A 21771-nucleotide genomic window follows, 5' to 3' on the forward strand; every position below is an offset into this window, starting at 1 on the left:
TAATCAGAAAAGCAATATTAAACTTGTAGCAATACTAAACAGTAACGCTGTCGCCTCAGAGCAAGAAGGTTGCAGCTGGTTCGAACCTCAGCTGGGTCAGTTGGCATTTCTGTAAGGAGTTTGCATGTTCTACCCATGTTGGTTTCCTCCGGGTGCTCCAGTTTCCCAAAAGTCCAAAGACATGCGCTATAGGTGGATTGGGCAAGCTAAATTGTCCGTAGTGTAAGTGTGTGAATGGGAGTGTATGAGTGTTTCCCAGTGATGGGTTGCGGCTGGAAGGGCATCCTCTGAGTAAAAAAGGGACTAAACCGAAAAGAAAATGAATGAATAAATGTATAACCATTTTTTTTAAATAATATTAATTACAATATAAATGAATTTAGAATATTTCTAAATGTGTTTATAATAGAAAATATGTTGATACATTTTAGATTTTAAGATGAAGGTCCATATACAGGATTATATTTGGGCGTCTATAGCAGATTTTTTTATATTTAATAAATTTGCAAAGATTTCAAACATCTTTCACATGTAATTATTGGGTATTTGATGAATTTCTGAAAAAAAAACAAGACTTAAAAAAAACAATGCAGAAAAAGCGAAGAGCTCTATATATTAAAAACAAGGTGAACATATTTCTTTTTCTTTCTTTCTTTCTTTCTTTCTTTCTTTCTTTCTTTCTTTCTTTCTTTCTTTCTTTCTTTATTTCTTTCTTTCTTTAAGAAGAATCCTGTTCTTGGAACCAAACATGACAGCAAAACGTACAGCTTTGGCATTTTGTGCTTGAGGTGGAAAAATATAGGCTAATTTGCTGAAATCACAGCTGTAACCTTTTCAAATGATATCATAAAACACCACCATTTCCTAAGAAAAAGACCCTCTTATTGTTGCCTCTGCCATAATAATGAAATATGCTAGAAAACGATGCCCCATGGCACACTGAATATTCATGCGTCTATGCTTGTGTGTAAACGAAAGCGTTCACATGCTGGTTGTAGGAGGAATCAGGCCGGTGTGTCACTGTGTGCGGAGACACGTCTGCGTCACTGAAATCATTGCTCGCTGACGAGGGTTATTGTGCTCCGCATAGCAACAGCTTTATGGTTTCACTCACTCCCCCGCAAAGCGCCCACTTGGCTGGAGGGAGACACTGTCAGAAACACCCAGCTGCCCCTTCGTCCTTCTCCATCCGTTTCTGCTGCCTTTTCTGTACTGAAGAATAAAACTATTATAATTACTTGCGTAGTAAACTCACATACTCACATCTGCATGATCTGCTAAAAACTTAAACCCTCATAAAATTTGTAATGGTTTAAATGGATAGCCTACTGGAGATTGTTTTGGTTTTAGTGGAATGGAATGATCTTTTGGCATTTTTTTATTTTCTGTGGTTGCATGTTAAAGCCAATAATTTCTAATGGAATATACCTCAAGCTTTGTCTTTTCACTATATTAGAAATATACACTAAATATAGACTATTACTAAATAAGATAATACATATGTTTACTTTGGCATTACACTACAAATAATCATTGTCCTCAAATATCCAGTTTGCTTATTCTTTTTTTTTCTTTACAAGCAAGCACACAATATAATTGGGAAAAAATCTTTACATAGTGCCTGCAAAATTAATGGCCACCAGTCTTTAAGATTCCTCTAAAAAAATCAGGGGATGCCACAGCAGGATGAATCGCCAACTTATCCAGCATATGTTTTACCCAGCAGATGCCCTTCCAGCTGCAACCCAGTACTTGGAAACACCCAAACACTCTTATTCACACACATACACTACGGACAGTTTAGCTTACCCAATTCACCAATAGCGCATGTTTTAGGACTATGGGGAAAAAAATGTGAACGCAGGGAGAAGATGCCAACTCCAGAAATGCTAACTGACTCAGGCTCGAACCAGCGACCTTCGTGCTGTCAGGCAATATAGCTAGCCACCATGCCACCACACCGCCCTCCTTTTGCGTTCAACATATGTGTTCAGAACAAACGGAGGCTGAATAAATGATGACAGAATTTTCATTTAAGGGTGAACAATTTCTTTAAGAGCCTTTATTGATGTGTTTTATGTTTAGGATTTAAGAGTTAATGGGCTCTATTTTGACAATCCAGGGGCAAAATCCAAGGCGCAGGACACAAAAGCAATAAGGGCATGTCGGGACGTACTTTTGCTATTTTAAGGACGGAAAAACTTGTTTTGCGCCATGGTGCATGGTCTAACAGGGTTGAGCTTATTCTCTTAATGAGTTAAAGGTGTGTTTTGACAATAAACCAATCTGAGTCTCATCTCACGTTCCCTTTAAGAGTCAGTTGCTTGTTTTTAATAAAACAAATATAAATATGCATATAATAATTAATACTGCTAATAATAATTACATTTTACAAAAGCAAATTATCATGAATAAACTAAAAAAGCCCCCCGAGATGAAGAAGGCATGAAGGCTGTGGTTTTTATATTTATGCAGGGTAGAAAAAAAAATTATATATATATTTTAATCCTCTAATTCTTTTTCATTTGCAAAGATATTTGCGTATTGCTGTACATCCTGTGTGTAATAAACAATGTTTAAGCGAGGCGCACAACTAACGCGCTCTGCACTGGACTTTAGACCTCCTCTCTGCTGGTCTATTGAACAGTAAATTTTAGTTCCTCAAAATAGCAATGTGCCAGCAATGTGCCTTAACCCACCTCCTTTTTTTTAGACCAGAACGTCTATGGGCGCACATATGAGCTCAAATCATTTGCTATTTAAACAGCGTGGTGCAAAACGTCAAAATGGCTCTTGCGTCGAGCTTAAACTAGCAAACAACAATTGCATTGCGCCTTGCGCCGCATTGCACCGGGTGTATGATAGGAACCAATGAGTGTGAAGAAAACAAGTCAAATACATTTTCCCAATTTTAAAAAAACAATGTTTTAATAATATGTTAATACCATAAGATTTGATATATAGATAATTTCAAACTGATGTCATTGGCCCATGAAAATTTCCTGCTTGCTGTCAATCTATTTCAGATCTGTAACAAGAGGCAACTTGTTAAAACACCTGCCATATGATTATTTATCAATATGTGGAGCTTTTTGGATTCTCGGAAGCTATAGAAATTAAAAATGTAAACCAGGAAATATGTTAGGAGCGTTGTTTTTGTTTAGATCCCTCAAAATGATCCATACAGTAATGTACGACTGACATCTTTTATGGATAAAAAGAGATACTTTTGTAATACTGAAATAGTGGTCTTTTAAAATATGTCAAATGAAACTTGAAAAGTGAGAAAATCGCACACATTTGATCAGTATTGCATAAATTCAAGCTTCGGTTGACAGACAATTTTACAAAGAAACAGAAAAATCTTTTTTTTTTTTTGCATATAAACAACAACACCGTATCATCAGCAACCCCTATTAATGGCGATGTGTGAACTGACTAAATATGCTGTATTATGCATGTCAGGACAGTTGTATGCAATGTCTCTTTGTAAAGAAGCACTTTTCGCCTGTGCACATATACATTATATGACAGCGCAGTGAATAGAAACAATTAGGATGCCATTAACTGCTTGTGCATGTCCATAGACTGAACGTGTACTATACATATGAATGGCATCATCGTTTACCCCCACTGACGAAGGTACAGAATTTGTCCCATACATAAGCTCATTTGTCCTATTTTAGACTTATTATGCCACCATAAGTTATTAGAATAACCCACCGAAAAAGGCTTTAAGACCAAGCGGAATGTGGTGCAAGTAAACTTTCACTGTATTATTGCAAAAGAGAAAACATTTAATAAGTAACTTTTGTTCCAAATCTTGGACCCTATTTCTGAAAAAAAAAAGACCTAAAAAAGTTGTGAAGCACCAAAAGCACCCATTTTAATTCTTATTTGGCTATTGTTGTTATCCGTGAATTTTCAAATGTACAAGAAAAGCTAGAAACATCGAGAAGCTTTACATTATTATTATTATAGTCAAATTCTGAGACTGAGGAAAGTTGAATGTGCTGGCCAGTTTGTTTTTTGCCTGATAAATTAGAATAGGCCACAATTTTACATTTAAAACAGACCGCTATTTCCCCCCTAGTGATATTATCATGAAGTAGCCTTAAATAAGTAGCCTTCATATTTCTTTATTCTAAATCTTTAGAAAATGTTTTTGGTACATCAAAAAGTGTGACAATCAAACAAGCTAATCCAGCAAAAAAAAAAAGAGTTGCTTAAAAAGAAACTAAAATGCAATATTTGAATCTCATAATTTAATAGAAAATTAATTACACCACTTTTCGATTACTTTATAAAAGTAAAGTAACTAATTACATTTGATTACTTTTTGTTTACTTGTAAGTTTCTAATGGACATTTTCAACTAAATCATTTTCAAGCATTGAGACCAAGGACATGTTCCCCCCGGGATTTATGCCTGTGGATACGCTGCAAATCAAAAGCATCAGAATAGCACCGCTTTAATAAATGGCCTTAGCAGAAGGCATTGTGCATGTCAAAAACAGGCAAAGCAACAGATTAATATTATTCAACATATCCCAAATTTTAAAAAGAAAGTTTTTAGATGTAACCCCATTTGTAATCTTTAACATTTTCACAAGTAACTGTCATTTAATTACACATTTTTCTCAGTAACTGTAACAAATTACTGTTACTTTTATTTTGTAATTAATTTATGTAACGCAATTACATGTAACTAGTTACTCCCCAACACTGGTTATATTTACTTTTTTACCACTTCTGAATGTGCGCTTTGTTCTTGCTTTTTCCAACAAACGAGAAAGCAGATTTTGTGTGTGTGTGTGTGTGAGTGTGTGTGTGTGTGTGTGTGTGTGTGTGTGTGTGTGTGTGTGTGTCTGTGTGTGTGTGTGCGTTACATGTTCAATAAACAGGCCTGTGTAAATATTGACAACCAATGCAACAATGGGAGATATAAATGACTATAGCTGGGTTGAAATTGCCTACTACTCAATAGGTACTACATTTGAGTTTGGATGTACTACTTGGTCATCAGAAAAGTGCATACTATACACTTTAATTGTGAGTAGTATGAAAGAAACTTGGATGTACTACATCCGCCATTTTGTCATGATTATGTGAAGTACCTGTGTCAGTCGCATCGCTTCACTCCCATTCATTAATTCTCTTGCTGTGCATCATGGGATATCATATCATGTATTGGATGTGCACTTCAGAATCCCGCCGGAAGTAGGTCATTCAGGTACTTCTCAAATACTGTTTTGCGATTATTCGAACATACTACTCTGCTGAAATACTGGTTTTATCATACTATATGGGATGTATGTGATTTTGGACGCAGCCTATGCTTGTGCTTCTCAGAATAATATATGACATTGCCGACTAGGGCTGGTTGATTGATTGAAATCATCCTGTCAGGGAAGCAGGGTTTTGTGTTCAACAATTAGTTTCCTTTTAAGAACAGAGGACAATCTCGCTCAGAAACTCCAAACATGATGAAGTCCAGAAGAACAGAAAAAAACAGAAAAACAGTGAATAAACAGAAGATTTAACTACTGTCACTTATTCAACCTGACCAATAATCATACTACTGTGGAATCATCTTACAGAAGGATTTATTTCAAACATCCGACTAAGGTTATGGAGTGAGTTTACAGTAATGCTATTAGATGTAGCACACAGAGCTGTAGCTCATTTACAAGCAATGCTAGCTGTCCTTAACAGAAAATGATGATCTCCATGTCATTATCGTTCAAATAAATTGATTTCAATTGTAAACTCAAACTTTGTCAGTGAACTACGACTCTGTGTAGTAAATGCTGCTCAATCTGAAAATGTACTGGAGGTTCAGAACCAGCTTTACTAATAAAAATGCACATGAAAACCATCTTAGAATAATTACCCAGACCTAATGCCAACTATTGGCCTTGCATGCATAATAGGGTGCCATTAGTCATTTTTATGGACCAGTGTGAAAGGGAATTGCTTTGAAAATGTTTGTATTCAGCTTTTACTGTTGTGTAAACTTACCCTTAAATACATCCACCAATCATGGTCAACTTGAAGAGATATTTGCTTGCCAGCTTTGTGGATACCAGTAAATCCAGTAACATCTGAAATTTGTGTGTGGTTTTTGTACATTGTCTATTAATTATGCATTTGCCTGTGGTCTGAACTGTTCCAAAGTTAGATCTATTAGATGTGAGAATATCCCTGAACTAATGCACAAATCCTGAAGCCTGCATTTCAGGTATTTATACATGTTTAGATGTATCATTGCATCCATATTTAACAGAACTGCACATTTTATTGCAAGTAAAACATCAACACTGAAATTCAAATCTTTCATGTTTTATTATAAAACAATAACATAACAGTTTTGCACTTGCTATATATACACACACAACAATCTGGGTTTGACAGTTATTACCAATGCATCAAATGAAACAGTTAAGACTTGTATAAATACATTATACTATGTAAATTTAATAAACAACCGAGGCAAATATGAGCATAATTTGGAAATGCAACAATCCAGTAAATTACTTGATGTTTACATAACTAAAAACATGCTTTTATCAGTTTAACAGACCATAATACATATGCAAAATGACCTAATTTTCACTGAGAAATGCTACACTGTCACAATTTATGTTAGAGGCCGCATTTTGAAATGTGTCTGATTCAATTGCATAGGGACTAAGATGGATTCAGCTAACAATTGCACTTATTAGCTACGGTAAAACTTACAATTGTAGAAAGAGTGATCAGATAGTTTAAAATGTATATTAAACAGCGAGTTTCTATACTTCAATCTAAACTGAACATTCTTAGAACATTCAGGAATAAAGGACCATTCACACAAATCATCTGCATTCAAAAACTTATTATTATGGAACTGGAATGTCCGGTGCCTTAAACGTGATGCTCATGGTTTAATATGCAGAAAATGGACAAAAATGTGACCATTTTGTTAAAGTACCACAGATAAAATGCTGTGTGAATGGCCCCCAAGATTGTCAACTTGTAAAACTCCACTTGAGTTAAATAATCAGTCTTTGTTCCAATATGGATTCCATAAAGGGCTTATCCCTGATTCTTCTACCACTTTGAGGAGGAAATATGTAACTACTCAGTCCTTTTCCTTCCAAATACAGCAGACATGCTCCTCACGATACCTTTGAACCCTGCGGTGCCCTTCTTGAGCGCTTTTGCTTCTCGAATGAGCTCGAACAGTTCATGAAACACCATCAAAACACCATGGTACGTCTCGGCGGCGGACACCTCAAAAAACCCACAGTCCGCTGAGAGTGCCAGCAGCCGGCCCTCCTCACTGGACACTGTACGGCGGTGCTGGAGGTCTCGTTTATTCCCCACTATGATGATTTGAGCTGTGCTGGCCAGTTTTTGCTTGGCTTGTCGTATGCACTGTACTTGTTGCCGGACCACATTGAAGCTGGCACGGTCACAGATGCTGTAAACAAGGATATAGCCGTCTGCCCACTGCAACTGCCTGTCACTGATGTATCCGGACTCTTCGGCATTCTGAAACAACACAATGATTTGTTAACTTAATTCACTTCTGTACTCCAGTTGTTGCTAGTAAAGATAAATTAGGTACCAGCAGATGTTCAATTTTTAGTAATTGTCTATTAGCATAGCCTACAACTTTCCCAATAATTACAACATAATTCTTTATTTTTCTCTGTTGGTCAGTTTTAAGATACAGATATTTATGAGACACGTGTATATATGTAGCCTATATGACAAGTGATAATAACTGTAGGCTAAAACATACTAGAAGATAATTAATTTTAAATTTGTCAATACCAGCATGAAAAACATGTTTAGGCATTGATTTTATTTCTAAATGTGCAAAAAAGTTGCTTACCTGTGGGCAAAGCGAGTCCCATATGTTGAAGCAAATCTCACGGCCGTCGATCTTGTCAGTGTGGCTGTATATTGATTCTGTGAATGAAAAGAAACCTGTTGAGTCAAACTAGTTCTATTTCATTGCATCGCAAGTTAAAGTATCTTAAGTGATAATAAATAACCTGCTTACCTATATCTCCATATTCTCCTATGAACCTTCTTGTTAGGAAACGCACAGTGAGAGCTGTAATGGAAAAACAACATATCATTAGTCATCTAATTCACAGTATAAATGAATTAAGACATTATTAGATAAGGCTGCAGCACAACTTACCAGACTTTCCAACGTTTTCAGCTCCAAGTAACAAAATGTTAGCTTCCACTTTCTGCTGGTTGCCTTCCATGGTTTTGCTGCTGTAGCGATTGCGTGATTTCACTTGAACAACCATTGGTGGGTAGGTTAGTAAATACTGTCAGTTAAGTCCAACAGTAAGCAGGTGTTGAATCTAGAGAAGCGCATCCGAACGGCGCCGTTATATAGGCTCCTAGGCGGGGCTTCATGCGGGCTGACCAATCAGAATGAAAAGCGTCTATTGCGTTTAACTCGATGAATAATTTTTTTCTCAAGGCACAGGAAGTTTTAGAAGTTAAATATTTAATTTACATAAACCATAATCTGGAAGGTCAGGAATACTACACACAACTAAAAAAAAGAGAGATTTCTTTTTCAGATTTACCTGGATTTATTATATGTAGGCTGCAGTAAAATGCGTGATGTTTAAAGGTCTTATTTAATATTAATATTATTTCTTCGAATATTCAAATATAGTATTTATTTGTTGAACTTAAAAAAAATTTGACTGTTTCCCTAAAGTAAATATATATAGATATTGTGTTTAATATGAACATAAACATGTTTGAAACGGCACCTCTTTTGTTAGCTATTTTATGCAACGATATAACATAAAATAAACAACAGAAAATGCTCTAAATGACATTACACCTATGCATTTACGTAAAATGTAATATTCGATTTATTTATTAAGAAAACAAATGTTATTCAGAGCCGTTTTTTATTGTAAAAGTTTCCATCTTTTTAGACGTTTATATTAAGATATCCATTTAGCTGCTATTCATTTTTAAGCATACTTTTACTTAATATTGTACTATATGGCAATTACACAATTGTCATAACATTATTATTACTATTCTCAAAGTGTACCACATCTCAGTACAGTACGCTGTACAGCAAGCAGCTGGCTCATGTCAAGACATGACACAAATCCACCGAAGGGCTATGAATTGCAAATGCGTGTTTAGCAACTAATCGCCGCTTCATTACATTAGCACTACAACACTTGATCTGCCATGGCAAATGCATGACAATTGGATGTAATTCCCTAGCTTACCTTATACCGTTAGGTGCAAAAGGCCCTTGCATTTTTGAACTAAAGGACACAACTCTTGCCATTAAATTATGATATTATAATACGAATGCTGCCATTTTTCATCTGCAAAAACTTCTCATCTTCATATTCTGCTATTAGAGCGACGCCACGTGGCCAGAATCGACAACTGCTTAGATATTAAAATGATCGAAAAAGTGTATGCATATATTAATTACATAAAGTATATGTTCAAACATGTGAAGTTATTTTCTCACGCACACACATTATCTATGAGTCTATGATACTGATAGATCCTCAATATTGAAATCTTTTTTTTTCAACACTGTTACTCTGCTCCCTCTGGTGGCTACATCATAAGATGGCACTTCCATACAAAAACTAAATTCAAACGAGCATAACTACAAGAAAAATAAATTAAAGTGAAATTGAAAACCTTTCTTTATTTGAAAAAAAAATAATAAAATCCCACTTTAATAGTAATATAATACAAATATTAGACAATTGTTTTAATTAATGAACCATGTTATAGCACAGATGACTAAAATGTATAATAATATATTTAACATTTAAAGTACTTACTACCTATATGGAAAACAGTTAAGCTGCATGGTCATATTATGTGCAAGCAACAACTAAGGGTTAAATATAAGAAAACCATATTAATGTTAATAAAATTATATAGCTGCTTATATCGCACCATAAGGAACCCTTCTTAAAACTGAATGCTTTTCATTTGTTATATTGGTTGAGTTCAATAAAATCAACAAATATACTCTTTTAACAGGTCTCTTAAGCACTCTCATTGTCTCACCATTACTTTTTATAAGTAATAGATTATTATTTTAATTTAATATAGTAATCTTTTGTAACAGTACTGTCACTTTTAATCAATTCATCCCTGCATCCTTGCTAAAAAATATTTAATCAATGTCTGTTTTAGTTATTATTAGAGTCAGACAGAATCTGCTGACATTTTTTGCTATTTCTGTGAAAAATTTAGTTAAATATCTGCAGATTTATGTGAAATGATTTTAGGAGTATCATAACTAAAAACTTAATATATAAAAAAAAAACCTGGGGGGGTGAAATGGTTTGGATTGACAAATGGAAAAACAGCAATACTATACAGGGTTTAAATGATTTAAAAGTGGTTTCTAAAATCAATTCAGTTATTTTAGGTCTTAAAGGAGTAATCCTGGCATTTCCATCTATTGAAGTACCGTTTAGACAACAAAAAGAGATACAGTATATTCTGTTCTTTCTTCTTGGCATATGGCATGTTTGAGCTCGAGTCGACCATGGTTCACTGCTTTGCGCTGTCATAGTATTTTTATAGTGCATTTAAAAGTTCCACTTACTATATTTTATTTCCCTTATGTACTTTTGTTGCACAAGCTAGAGATGATTCTCTGTAAACCAATCAGCACTCGGCAGAGATTTTAGCTCCACTCTTTTAGTACCATATTGTAGTGCTAAGTACCCTAACAAAAATTATTCTTATTTTGTTACCTCTGACAGTGGAAAGAGACATAAATGCACTGAACTGTACCACTCAGGGGAAATGAGACATTTGTGTATTCATTGCTTCTAATGCAGCGTTTCTCAATCCTGGTCCTCACGCCCAATTGATCTTCATATTTTGCAGGTCTCTGTTATTCAACCCAGCTGATTTAGATAACCAGCTCATTAGAAGTGCTCCTAGTATACACTATGTTCTGATTGACACATCGCTAGGCAGTGTGCATAGAGCACTAGTCCCTTCTACTTTACCAGAGCACAAGAAACCTTTATTACATTTTGAAACATTTGTTCACATATTTACCAAACAGCACTCAGGGTTTCCATGGGGTCTTAAAAAGTCTTAAATTTCAAAAACTAATAATCTGGGTCTTTAAAAGTCTTTTGCAGAATTCACAGGAATATTGTCTTGTAGGTCTTGAATCATTTCCAAGTGATGCGTTGCAGCTGGAAGGCCATCTGGAGCGTAAAAAATATGCTGGAAAGCCAAAAAGAAAATGAATGAATGAAAGGCCTTAAATCATTTTAAACAGGTCCTAATTTTCCTTTGTTTATGTAAAGCTACCCAATTGATTCAACATATATCCAATCGCCAACAATACATCTAAAAAAAACTCTATTTATAATTAATACTATAACAGTTTGTTGTGCATACATTTAGTTTACTTTTATTTTTAAAGAGTTTTTTTAAGTTAGTATGTATACAACTAGGGTCTGATTGTTTTGACACATTATTTTGAATATGTGGCTAAGAAATAGCTAGAATTCGTTTTTTGATGGGGCAAGTAAAAAAATTCTGCTGGGCCATTTAAAATATCCTTAGCGTTAAGCCATGAAATACAAGTCTAAAAGTTATTTATGGTCTTAAAAAGGTCTTATAAAGTTTTAAATTTGACTTGCTGAAACCGGTAGAATCCCTGAGCACAGAGTCTTCCAAAAGATGTGTGAAATAATATATGTTCACAAATAAATATGAGTTTACATAGCATTTGAATGAACCATATCTGCTCTCTTTAAACTTAAATCATGGCAGAATATCATCTGGAGTCAATTGCAGGGCACTTGTTGTTTGAACAAACGTCTGACATGAAAAGAGAAGCTTAAAAATGTGCAGCACAGTGGGGTGCTTAGGTCAGAACTGAGACCCCGTTTACACAAATACGTTTTAGTTTTAAAACGGCGTTTTATAATGAAAACTATCAGCGTCCACACTAGCGTTTCACCAAGAGTTTCTGAGCAACTCTCCATCCACACTATACCACTGAAAACGCACATCACATGATCACACACACACATACGCTCTGACATGCACTGAAACAGAGCAGCAGCATTTTAAAATGAAAACAGCCTCTTCAGCATTTTCAAAAAGCTCTGTTTTCGGTGCTTGAAAACTCTAGTGTGGATGAGAGGCGATTTATGCTTTTTAAAACTAAAACGAAATAGTGTAAACGGGGCCTGAGAAACACTGTCCTAATGTGGACAAATGTACCCCAGTGACTTAAACGCAGAGGACAAATTCCAAGTAGGGGTTACCAAACATAGATTTCACATCACTTTTTACTGTCCTTCTTCATTGTAAACTAAACATGCAAATTTTAATAACGAAGAGTTTTATTAAATTATGACTTTTCAATTAAAATGACTAGTAAATGATATCCTCCTGCCTGCATATGAATAGAATGCTAAACATGTTTTTCAAACATTTCAACTTAAAATGCTGTAAATGTTCTTTGAGTGGAGAATAAAAAAAAAAACACATTTGATTGTGATACAACAGCAGAAACGTGTCCTGTCGAGTCATTCAATCTATAAATTCACTGCTAAGCTGAAGCTGAAACCCCTCTAAATGTTCCTTCAGTCTTTCTCTGACATCGACCCCAACTGCTGTGGCCCTTAGGTCTGATTGGTGTGAGAGATGACCATTTTCCCACCCCGCAGACGTCAATGCAGTGGAATCACACTTGACTGTCAGTACATCCCTTTCTTCAGTGCTCTTTGTCTGAAATCTCTCCAAAATTGCCTGAGGCTGCAAAGTCTCAATCACAGTCTCAACATCTACTTGGTTCCTTTCGGTTCTTTCAGGAACCTGCATCAGTAGGACATGCTCATCACTCCTGTCCTGAACCCAGTATAAATGCTGCTGCTCGACTTCCATTTCGCTGTTTTCCTTTGCGGCGAGGTCAGGGAGAAAAAGTCCTTGATGTGGCTGAAGCAGTTGGATTTGCTGCAGCTGGAATGGCGCTGAAGTTTCCTGTAGCGTTGCCGAGTACTGAACAGGTCCCGGAGCAGTGTGCAGGTCAGTGTTTGGATGCAGTAGAGCGACTTGCTGGATCGCTTCTGCAGTGCTGTTGAGCTCGAGAGATGCTTCGTCTTCGGTGCTCAGTTGGTGTGGTTGCAATTCCATCGTTACCACCTGCATCGCGTCCTCGTTCTCTGCATTTTCACAGTAATACAAGTAGTAGCTTTGTTGCTCCACAGGGGAAACATCAGTCCTGGAGATCTCTGGCTTTTGCTCTTTGATCACTTTGGCTTTGGTTTTGACTTCTTGGATTCTCTTAGGTTTCTGTTTCACCTGGGATCCTTGAACTTCCTCAGGTCCTACAGGTGCCTCCTTATACCCACTTACTTTGTTTCCTTCATTGTCTCGTCCGCAATAAAAGCAGCAGCCTTCTTCTTCTTCTGCTGTGACTTTTCCTTTTGTCTGTGTCTGTCCGTTCCATCCCTCAGCTATAAGATCGATTTCATCAGTTGTGCCTTCATTTGTGCCTTCCTCCAATCCCTCAAGATTGCAACCTCTGTCCACCTTCACCCCCTGTCCTTTTTGAGAAGCCCAACTTGAAAACCTTCCTCCTTTGACCTCCTTCCCTTTCGCCCCATCTCGTGCACGCAGTAGAGTGCTCTTTAGTCGGTTCTCTCTGAGGCGCAGCAGTGCATTACGCAGGCGGTTCTCCCTCCGTCGGGCTGCACTCAGAAGACGCAGTGCTTTTTCCAAGCTGTCAATGGCTTTGTCATAACGCTTGCGCCACACTAGAGGGCACAGCTGAGCGTAGCTGTGCTCTTTCGGCAAGTAAAAGCCAGGAGGTGGAGGGAGACGCTTCATGTAGCAGGATGGAGAAGGTGGACGAGGAGAAGGTGGAGGAGAAGGGGGGTCAGGTGTTTGATCCTCTAATGTCGTTTCATCAGAGTTTTGAGGAGCGTCAGATGAAGGCTGGGGAGGAGGCTGACTTTGGTGGTCCTCCCCTTTTTCACACTCATTGTCTGTGTCTGCTACAGTTGCATTGGTGAAGATCTCTGGGCTTTCAAAAGCTTCATCTTTGGTGGAGTTCTTAATGCTGCAAAAGTAAAAAAAAATGCATTGTTGAGGTGGAAATGTTGTGAAAAAGAAGTACATGTTTATTAATAGTACCTGAAAATATTACTAAAACAGAGCTTGACATTAACACCCAGCAACCCACCAAATGTGGATAGATTTCAGCTGTGATGGGTTAGAGAGTCACTCCCACTAGCCACTTTGGCTCGTTGAAAATAATTTTTAAATTGTCAGAGGTGTTTGTCCCTAAAGATTAAAATTTTAGTTTAGGACCATTTGTCAATATGCGTGCAAATTTGATCTTAGAATGTAGCAGCAGCACGATTGAGAACTGTTCATGTGAGCAAATGAAAGCAGGGGAATACTGAATGAGAAGATGATCGGGTGCAAAGTGAGACATAAGCGATACTCACTGACGACTAGGGAAGTCAAAATTAATTGTTTCTTCGATGCACAGTGATGCAAATGCAAACAATTCGATATCGGTTGAGTAATAATCATAACCGGTTTTTATGTACAACATCATTTATCACATATGCGTTATATGGTGGTAGCTTACTATGACGAGGGAGGAGACCGATAGTACTTAAAACTCCAATTACTTTTAAAGCAGATCAATTCCCTTCTTGTGAGTTTGGCGAACCGTCTTTCACTGACAGGGAAGTCTCACTCTCTGAGGCCTGCTGGCATGTTCGTGAGGTAACAATTTGTCCCTCTAACAACAATAACGTTACTTGTGGATCCAGACACGAGCATGTCTGCAGAGTGAGTTTTCTCCATGTGTCGGCGTCTAGATCAGCTGATTGCCATGGCCGTTTAAAGTCAGTGTCTATATCACTGTTTGCTGAACAGCGCCAGAGGAAATCGCAGCCTTTTCTGTTGAGCGTGTGACCAATCATAGGCATTAAAAAACTCGTTCACCAATACTCAAAAAGTAAGCGAGGTAATATTTACATTTGTTTATTTGCTAAATGCTCATGTTGTTCTGTGCATATACTTTAGTTTTGTTTGATGGATTCAAAAAGAGTGTTTTCTTTGAGCAAGTAAAATTTGAGGTATAGTACATATATACGACTGCTTGTATTAAAGTACAAAATTGTATTACAAATAATATATAAATATTCATAAATTTTACATTTTAATACAAAAATTCTTGTGTTGCTAAGTAAAATATCTAATTGTTTATGGAAAGCATCGTCAGTGATGCACCGAGATTTCGAATTGAACCAAATTGATGGCATGATAATCAAAACCGAACCAAAACGTGAGACCAGTGTAGATTCACATCCCTACTCATGAGAGTGGTGCACAGCTGATGTGAAGCATGCGAGTGCTTAAAAGCTACCATTTCATTGTGCAAAACAACCGTGCCTGGAAACGCAACTGGTGTGATTGTTTCTTTTTAAAATAGATTGGAAAAAAGCGGTAATTGTGCATCCACAGTCCTGCTGCTTTCAAGAGATCTCCAGATATTTTGTACGTAGCAGCTGTTGGCGCTATCATTTTTTTTTAACAGATTATTAATGGGCCTAACGCTAACCGTGTGCATGTGATCATCCCTTCACTATAGCAGACAGAATGTTTTTTTACCTGCTTTCTTTCACTTGCAGTTAATTAATGTGGTTTAAATATCATCCTTTACAATATCATAGCTTAATTAGGAGATTAACCCCCTTTTTATTTATAGTTACCTGATGATCTGGGACCTTCAGCCTGGACAAACTATAGCTTTAGATAAATGAGAATAATTTTTTAAAATTAAATTGTTATTTTTTTAGGAACATTTTGTTAAATAAAAAGTGTATGTATACAGCTATATTTAGCTTGTTTTGACACATTGTTTAACATTTGTGGCAAGGAAATAAATCAGTTTGATGTGGCCAGGAAAAAAGTTAAATTAACAAGGAGGCATGTGGACTTAACACAAAATTGAAAAAATTGTCAAATTTATCCATATAAAATACACTTTCCCAATAACAAAAGTGTGGCTAGTGAAAATGGGAAGTGGCTAGAATTGTTGGAAAACTACTAGCCACAGTGGCTAGTCATCAAAAAAGTTATTGTCAAGCTCTGCAAATAAATGTGAACTTAATGTAATGTTTTGTACAACACATTAAATATACTTTAGATGTAAATTGTACTTAAAATTAACATTTCATTTTACGTTGCAATATATACTTAATCCTTTAATTTACAATTTTTTTGCATGCTGTTAAAAATGAAATACAATAGTTGCGCATTCAGTACAATTAACCACACTTTTGTTGTCATGAGGGAAAGCTCACTAGAAATAATGTGTATGTGTGTGTTTATATAGCGCATTTATTGTGTATGGCCATACACCCTAAGCGCTTCAAAATCACGAAGGGGGGTCTCTCCAAACCACCAGCAGTGTGTAGCATCCACTTAGATGATACAACGGCAGCCACAGGACAATGGCGCCAGTGCGCTCACACACACACACACACACACACACACACACACACACACACACACACACACACACACACACACACACACACACACACACACACACACACCAGATATTGGTGGAGTGGTGAGACAGTAATAGAGCCAATTCAGTGGATGGGGATGATTGGAAGACCATGATGGGTAAGGACTGAGAGGGAATTTAGCCAGGACACCAGGGTTACACCCCTACTCTTTTCGAGAAGTGTGAGTCAGGACCTCAGTTTAACGTCTTATCTGAAAGACTTGTTGGTGTGTGTAGTTCTGTAAAATACCTGGTACATTTGTCCACATTTCGAGGTCTGCCTCTTCGTTTCCCAGCAGTGCCTTTCTTGTGAGGCTCAATTTCAAACACAGTGGGAATCGCATCATCCTTCAATCTGTGATAGCCACTAGAAAAAGGTGGTACTGAAATTATTATACATTCACTCTTTCTATAATGTATTTTAACATCAGAATTATATTTTGGTCATTGCTTCTGTCACTCTAATATGCTGCAGACCTGACTCCAGAGAGTTCAAAGCTATCAGGGGTGAAGTGTTTAGAGCAGAAATAGATGAATCCACTCTGGGGGTCCCACTGTCCTTTTCCCTCAGGCCCTTTGCGACGAGAGTTGATAATCCAGGTGGTGCGGCGAGGGTTTCCCTTTTTTGGCAACCTCAAAGATTTAACATAATAAACAACATTAAGAAAGATCATTTGATATACCACTGAGCTGAAACATATCTTTTACACTGCATTTCACACAAAATAAGACAATAACGGCAATGTTTTTTGCCAATACAAGTCAGTGTAAATAATGTCCAATAATTCAGTGAATTGTTCACTAAAGGATAGATACTCATTCTAGTTTGCGTTGTGCAGACCCAAGACATTGCATATCTCAATTCAGATGGAATGGTAGACTGCACATTGATTAAATATTTAGTCATTACAAACACTTTCTATTGTGATTTTAAATCTAAAAATTGAGTTTTAATCATTGAGTCCATTTATTTACTCGTGTAAATGTTTGTAAATGTATATTTGTTCAGTTTATAATTAATTTCAATAATATTATTGACTAATATGAGAGACTTGCTTTGTTAACCAAATAAGTGGATCTAATTGAATTTGCATTGTGAACATTAAATAAAAGTTAAAACATTTTTTAATTTCATATACTGTATTACTTTTAGTTACGATACTTTTCAAAATTATTGTGCATAAATCCGCAGATTTTTAACAAACTTCTCAGCAGCATAGCAAAAAATGTCTGCAGATTCTGTCTGACCCTAGTCATCATAGGTCTGTTTTAAAAGGGTCATGGAGAACAAAGAAAACAACTTAATATAAATGATGAAATATCAGCATTTGGAAACTTGCACCTGTGAAATGTGATTCCGGATTTTCGAACGTCTTTTGTGTCCCGTGACTTGCAACCTACAGCAGAGCAGTGTCTGGGCATCTATGGGGCAAATGTACATTTTGAATCAGAAATTACGTAACGTTAACCTACAGTCATGGCACGATTATGATACATCTAATTAAATGACACCAGATCTAACTTTTATTATCATCTCTCAATAAGATTAAGTTTATTTAAATAGTAAAATGCCATAAAAAAATAATACAATAAACTTATAAACACCAAAATAATACATGATTAATCATAAAAATTACAATAATACAAAAAGAAACTCGCAACTGTCATTATCACATTGACTTGTTTATCTAACATTCTCCGAATTAAATGTTTTCTTTTTTAATCGATTGGAAGCCATAAGGTGATAAAAGGCTATAATCGTAAACCTTTCTGTTTAAACAGTTTAAAATGCAGCCGACTATCGATCGCCTTATATTGACATGACTTGATGTCAGCTCACGTTTAGGGCTGCAGTGTCGTCTTTAGGTAACAACATAGCAGGCTGCTAAAGCAGCCGATGCTGGAGATGGCAACAAGCATCTTGCTCATTTGAAAACAATATAAATACATACTGTTAAATATAAATGCTGGTAACTTTTCTGACCAGAACAATGCTAGCGATTTATTCTTTAAACTCACCACAAAGGCCTGCGACCTCACGAAGATGGCCGTCTTGTTCTTCCTAGGCGCTGAAGATTAGACCCGCCTTTCTGCAGCAGCCAATTAGAGCCGTGTATTACTGTGACGTTACACCAGAACGTGCAGGGAATATGTTAACGGCATGTTAGTTTTATTTGATAAAATATTACAGAAATAATTATTCTAGCAACGACCATATACAACAAACCACCCAAATTAATCTCGATGGTACTTCTTTTGTAATAGGAAACAAAGGTCAATTGAGATTGTATAATAAAAAAATACAGAATAATACTTATTATTATTATCTAAAAAGTACAGATATTCCTTCTGTCCTCTTCAAAAACGTTAGTGCTAGCATTGCTTTCCATTTATTATATATTTATAACAACAACAATAATAAAGCTCTGTTTTATTATTATTATTTTATTATTAAGTATAAAACCCCAATATCTATATCTTGTTTGGTATACTTTACCTACTGAGATTATCTGATTGGTTGTTTTCTGTACAGCATTTTGGGCAATGTAGATTTCCTGCACAAATTATTTGTTTACACAGAATTAGTTAGTTAATAAAAACATAAGAGCATGATGAATATGAACACAAGTTCAACAGAGCATATAATATTAGCAAGTCATAACCTTTAATCCTTTATATGTTTATATCATTAATTATTGTAGTTTCTAGAACACAAAATCTGCTCTTAATTGATATCAAACACAACATTTAGTATTTCTTTTGAAATTTTGTTTAAAAAAAATACAATAAGCTGTAGGCTGACTAGATATCCTCAGGTCTGGTTCTAGATTTTGATGACTGTTGCTGTCCCCTAAAATGATACATTTACATAAATAGACAGTGTCTGACATTGCAAGTCTGAGATATGTTGTTTCAAATCCAAGTCTGCATCCAGAAACTATTGGAGGCCACAGGTCAGTAAAGCAAAGCCACAAAGATTATTGTTTTTACCAACAGATGGTGCTGTCCTGATAATTTGGCTGTGCACCAGTAAAAAAATGTAAAGTTCCCCTATTATGCATTTTAAAAGGTTAAAGTTTGGTTTTGAGGAGGGTCCTCAACAAAAGCATTATATGCAAGGTCAAAAAAACACTTTCATTGTTTTACAAAATGCATTTATTTTTACCTAATTATCCAAACAGCTCCCATATAATTTGTTCTGTGATTCATTTTTCCAAACCCCTTCATTTCATGACTCTAATCTGCGATGATTAGTCTCATGGGTTTTTTTCTTTAGTTTTTTGTTTGTTGTATTTGACAACATTTAAAACAAACTAGTCCAACAAGACTGATTTAGACATATTTCAAAAAATGTTGTGAATAAAGGGCAGCACGGTGGCACAGTGGGTAGCACGACAGCCTCACAGCAAGAAGGTTGCTGGTTCAAGCCTCGGCTGGTCAGTTGGCATTTCTGCTTGGAGTTTGCATGTTCTCCATGTGTCGCGTGGGTTTCCTCCAGTCCAAAAACATGTGGTATAGGTAAATTGGGTTAGCTAAATTGTCTGTAGTGTATGTGTGTGAATGAGTGTTTCCCAGTAATGGGTTGCAGCTGGAAGGGCATCTGCTGCGTAAAACATATGCTGGATTCCTGATTAATAAAGGGACTAAGCCGAAAAGAAAAGAAAATGAATGAATGTGAATAAAATACACACACAAATCCTATTCTCTTATTTCCATTGTGGTCCTCGACTTGATTTATTGATTCTTTGTTAAGAGATAATAGCTTTATGGTGCACCTTTAGATTTAAACCTTAGCTGGATGTCTTGATTTATTTTGAGCTGTGTTACATGCAGCATGCAAGGTGATTTTCAAAATCACATAATAGGGGCATTATAAGCCATTTATCATTTTAGCTGAATCAGGGCAAGAGTGCTATTGTAATCCATTTTTAAATGAGACAGCATCATTGGTTCAGAGACGCAACATTATCATTACAGTATAATGCAGTCTGCAACATTATCGTCAACATTATTAAATAGTAACAAACTGAGTAATGTTAAAGTAATAGTCTGTATGTGCTAACAAGGTATGCAAAACACTGTAGTGGATTTTTTTGCACGTTTTATCAAACAAGGAAACTCCCAGGGAATTCAGTCAAGCAGAAACAAAACAGAAAAAATGCAAAATCCTGACAGAAGGTTCTTTTTCCAGAAGGCACATCCTTAAACCATAAAAGAATCCATCTGAGGCATAATATTAATTCAGTCATTTTCCTTTCGGCTTAGTTCCTTTTATTCATCCGGGGTCGTCACAGCAGAATGAACCGCTAACTTATCCAGCATATTTTTAAGCAGCAGATGCCCGTCCCAACCCATGTCTGGGAAAAATCCACACAAATTCATTCACATTCATACGGACAATTTAGTCTACCCAATTTACCTGTATCGCATGTCTTTGGACTGTGGGGGAAACCGGAGCACCCGAAGGACACCCACATGAACGCAGGGAGAACATGCAAACTCCACACAGAAATGCCAACTGACCCAGCCGAGGCTCGAACCAGCGACCTTCTTGCTGTGAGATGACAGCACTACCTACTGCACCACTGCATCGCCCTGAGGCATAATAATAAACAATGATAATTTTATTTTTTTATAGCACCTTTAAAACTTTTCAAATTCTCAAATTTAGATGGAGGCATGATGGAGGGGCTCTGATGGTAAAGGCAAACTAGCAGTTTCTTCCATAAATGGGATAAATCACTTTCCATTGGACACTTTGAAATGAAAATAATCATAGCTGTCATATTAAAGGGATCTTTCTAAAGCAGGGTAGAGCTCCAAACTGGCCTTTCATACAACTGATGTACATTTTGGGCCCTATGACCTTGGATAAGAAAGTAGTTTTTTCCCAGAGGTTTTACAACAATGTAAGAAATAATGTTGGTTTCTCAATACCAAGAATGCAGAGAATGGGTTAGCGTTCTTCTAGAGAGTGGCCTTAAAAAACAAACCCGGAAGGCCATGAAAACACAGAACACATCCTGCGAAGTGAGATGCTGCTGTCTTCCTGGTAGTCACATGACCTTCACACATTTAAATAAAAATATCTAAACATTACAAAATGTATACAATTATATATTTTTTCCCATTTTCAATATATGTAACGTACAGTATCCTTACAAAAAATTTAAGCAA

General features: G+C 36.3%; 2 protein-coding genes across 7 annotated transcripts; both read right to left on the reverse strand.

The window, feature by feature from the left end:
• Positions 1-6325: 6325 nt before the first annotated feature.
• Positions 6326-8339, reverse strand: zgc:64022. Its single transcript, NM_200365.1, is given in 4 exon segments — positions 6326-7535; positions 7882-7958; positions 8053-8106; positions 8197-8339. Coding segments are annotated over 4 exon segments (663 nt in total). The 5' UTR covers positions 8312-8339; the 3' UTR covers positions 6326-7118.
• A 2694-nt stretch (positions 8340-11033) lies between these two features.
• Positions 11034-18673, reverse strand: thap7 (THAP domain containing 7). Of its 6 annotated transcripts, none has more exons than NM_001103198.2 (5): positions 18613-18673; positions 17936-18015; positions 17071-17226; positions 16844-16960; positions 11034-14121 (listed from the first exon to the last, which is right to left on the reverse strand). In NM_001103198.2, exons 2-5 carry the CDS (start codon positions 18013-18015, stop codon positions 12591-12593), a joined length of 1884 nt encoding a protein of 627 aa, NP_001096668.1. In that variant the 5' UTR covers positions 18613-18673; the 3' UTR covers positions 11034-12590. The 6 variants fall into 6 exon arrangements, with proteins under 6 accessions (NP_001096668.1, NP_001429230.1, NP_001429232.1 ...); NM_001442301.1 differs by having other exon boundaries at positions 18546-18622; NM_001442303.1 differs by having other exon boundaries at positions 18434-18622.
• Positions 18674-21771: the final 3098 nt, after the last annotated feature.

Source organism: Danio rerio, chromosome 19 (genome assembly GCF_052040795.2).
Source record: "Danio rerio strain M-AB ecotype USA chromosome 19, GRCz13ab, whole genome shotgun sequence".
NCBI lineage: Eukaryota > Metazoa > Chordata > Actinopteri > Cypriniformes > Danionidae > Danio > Danio rerio.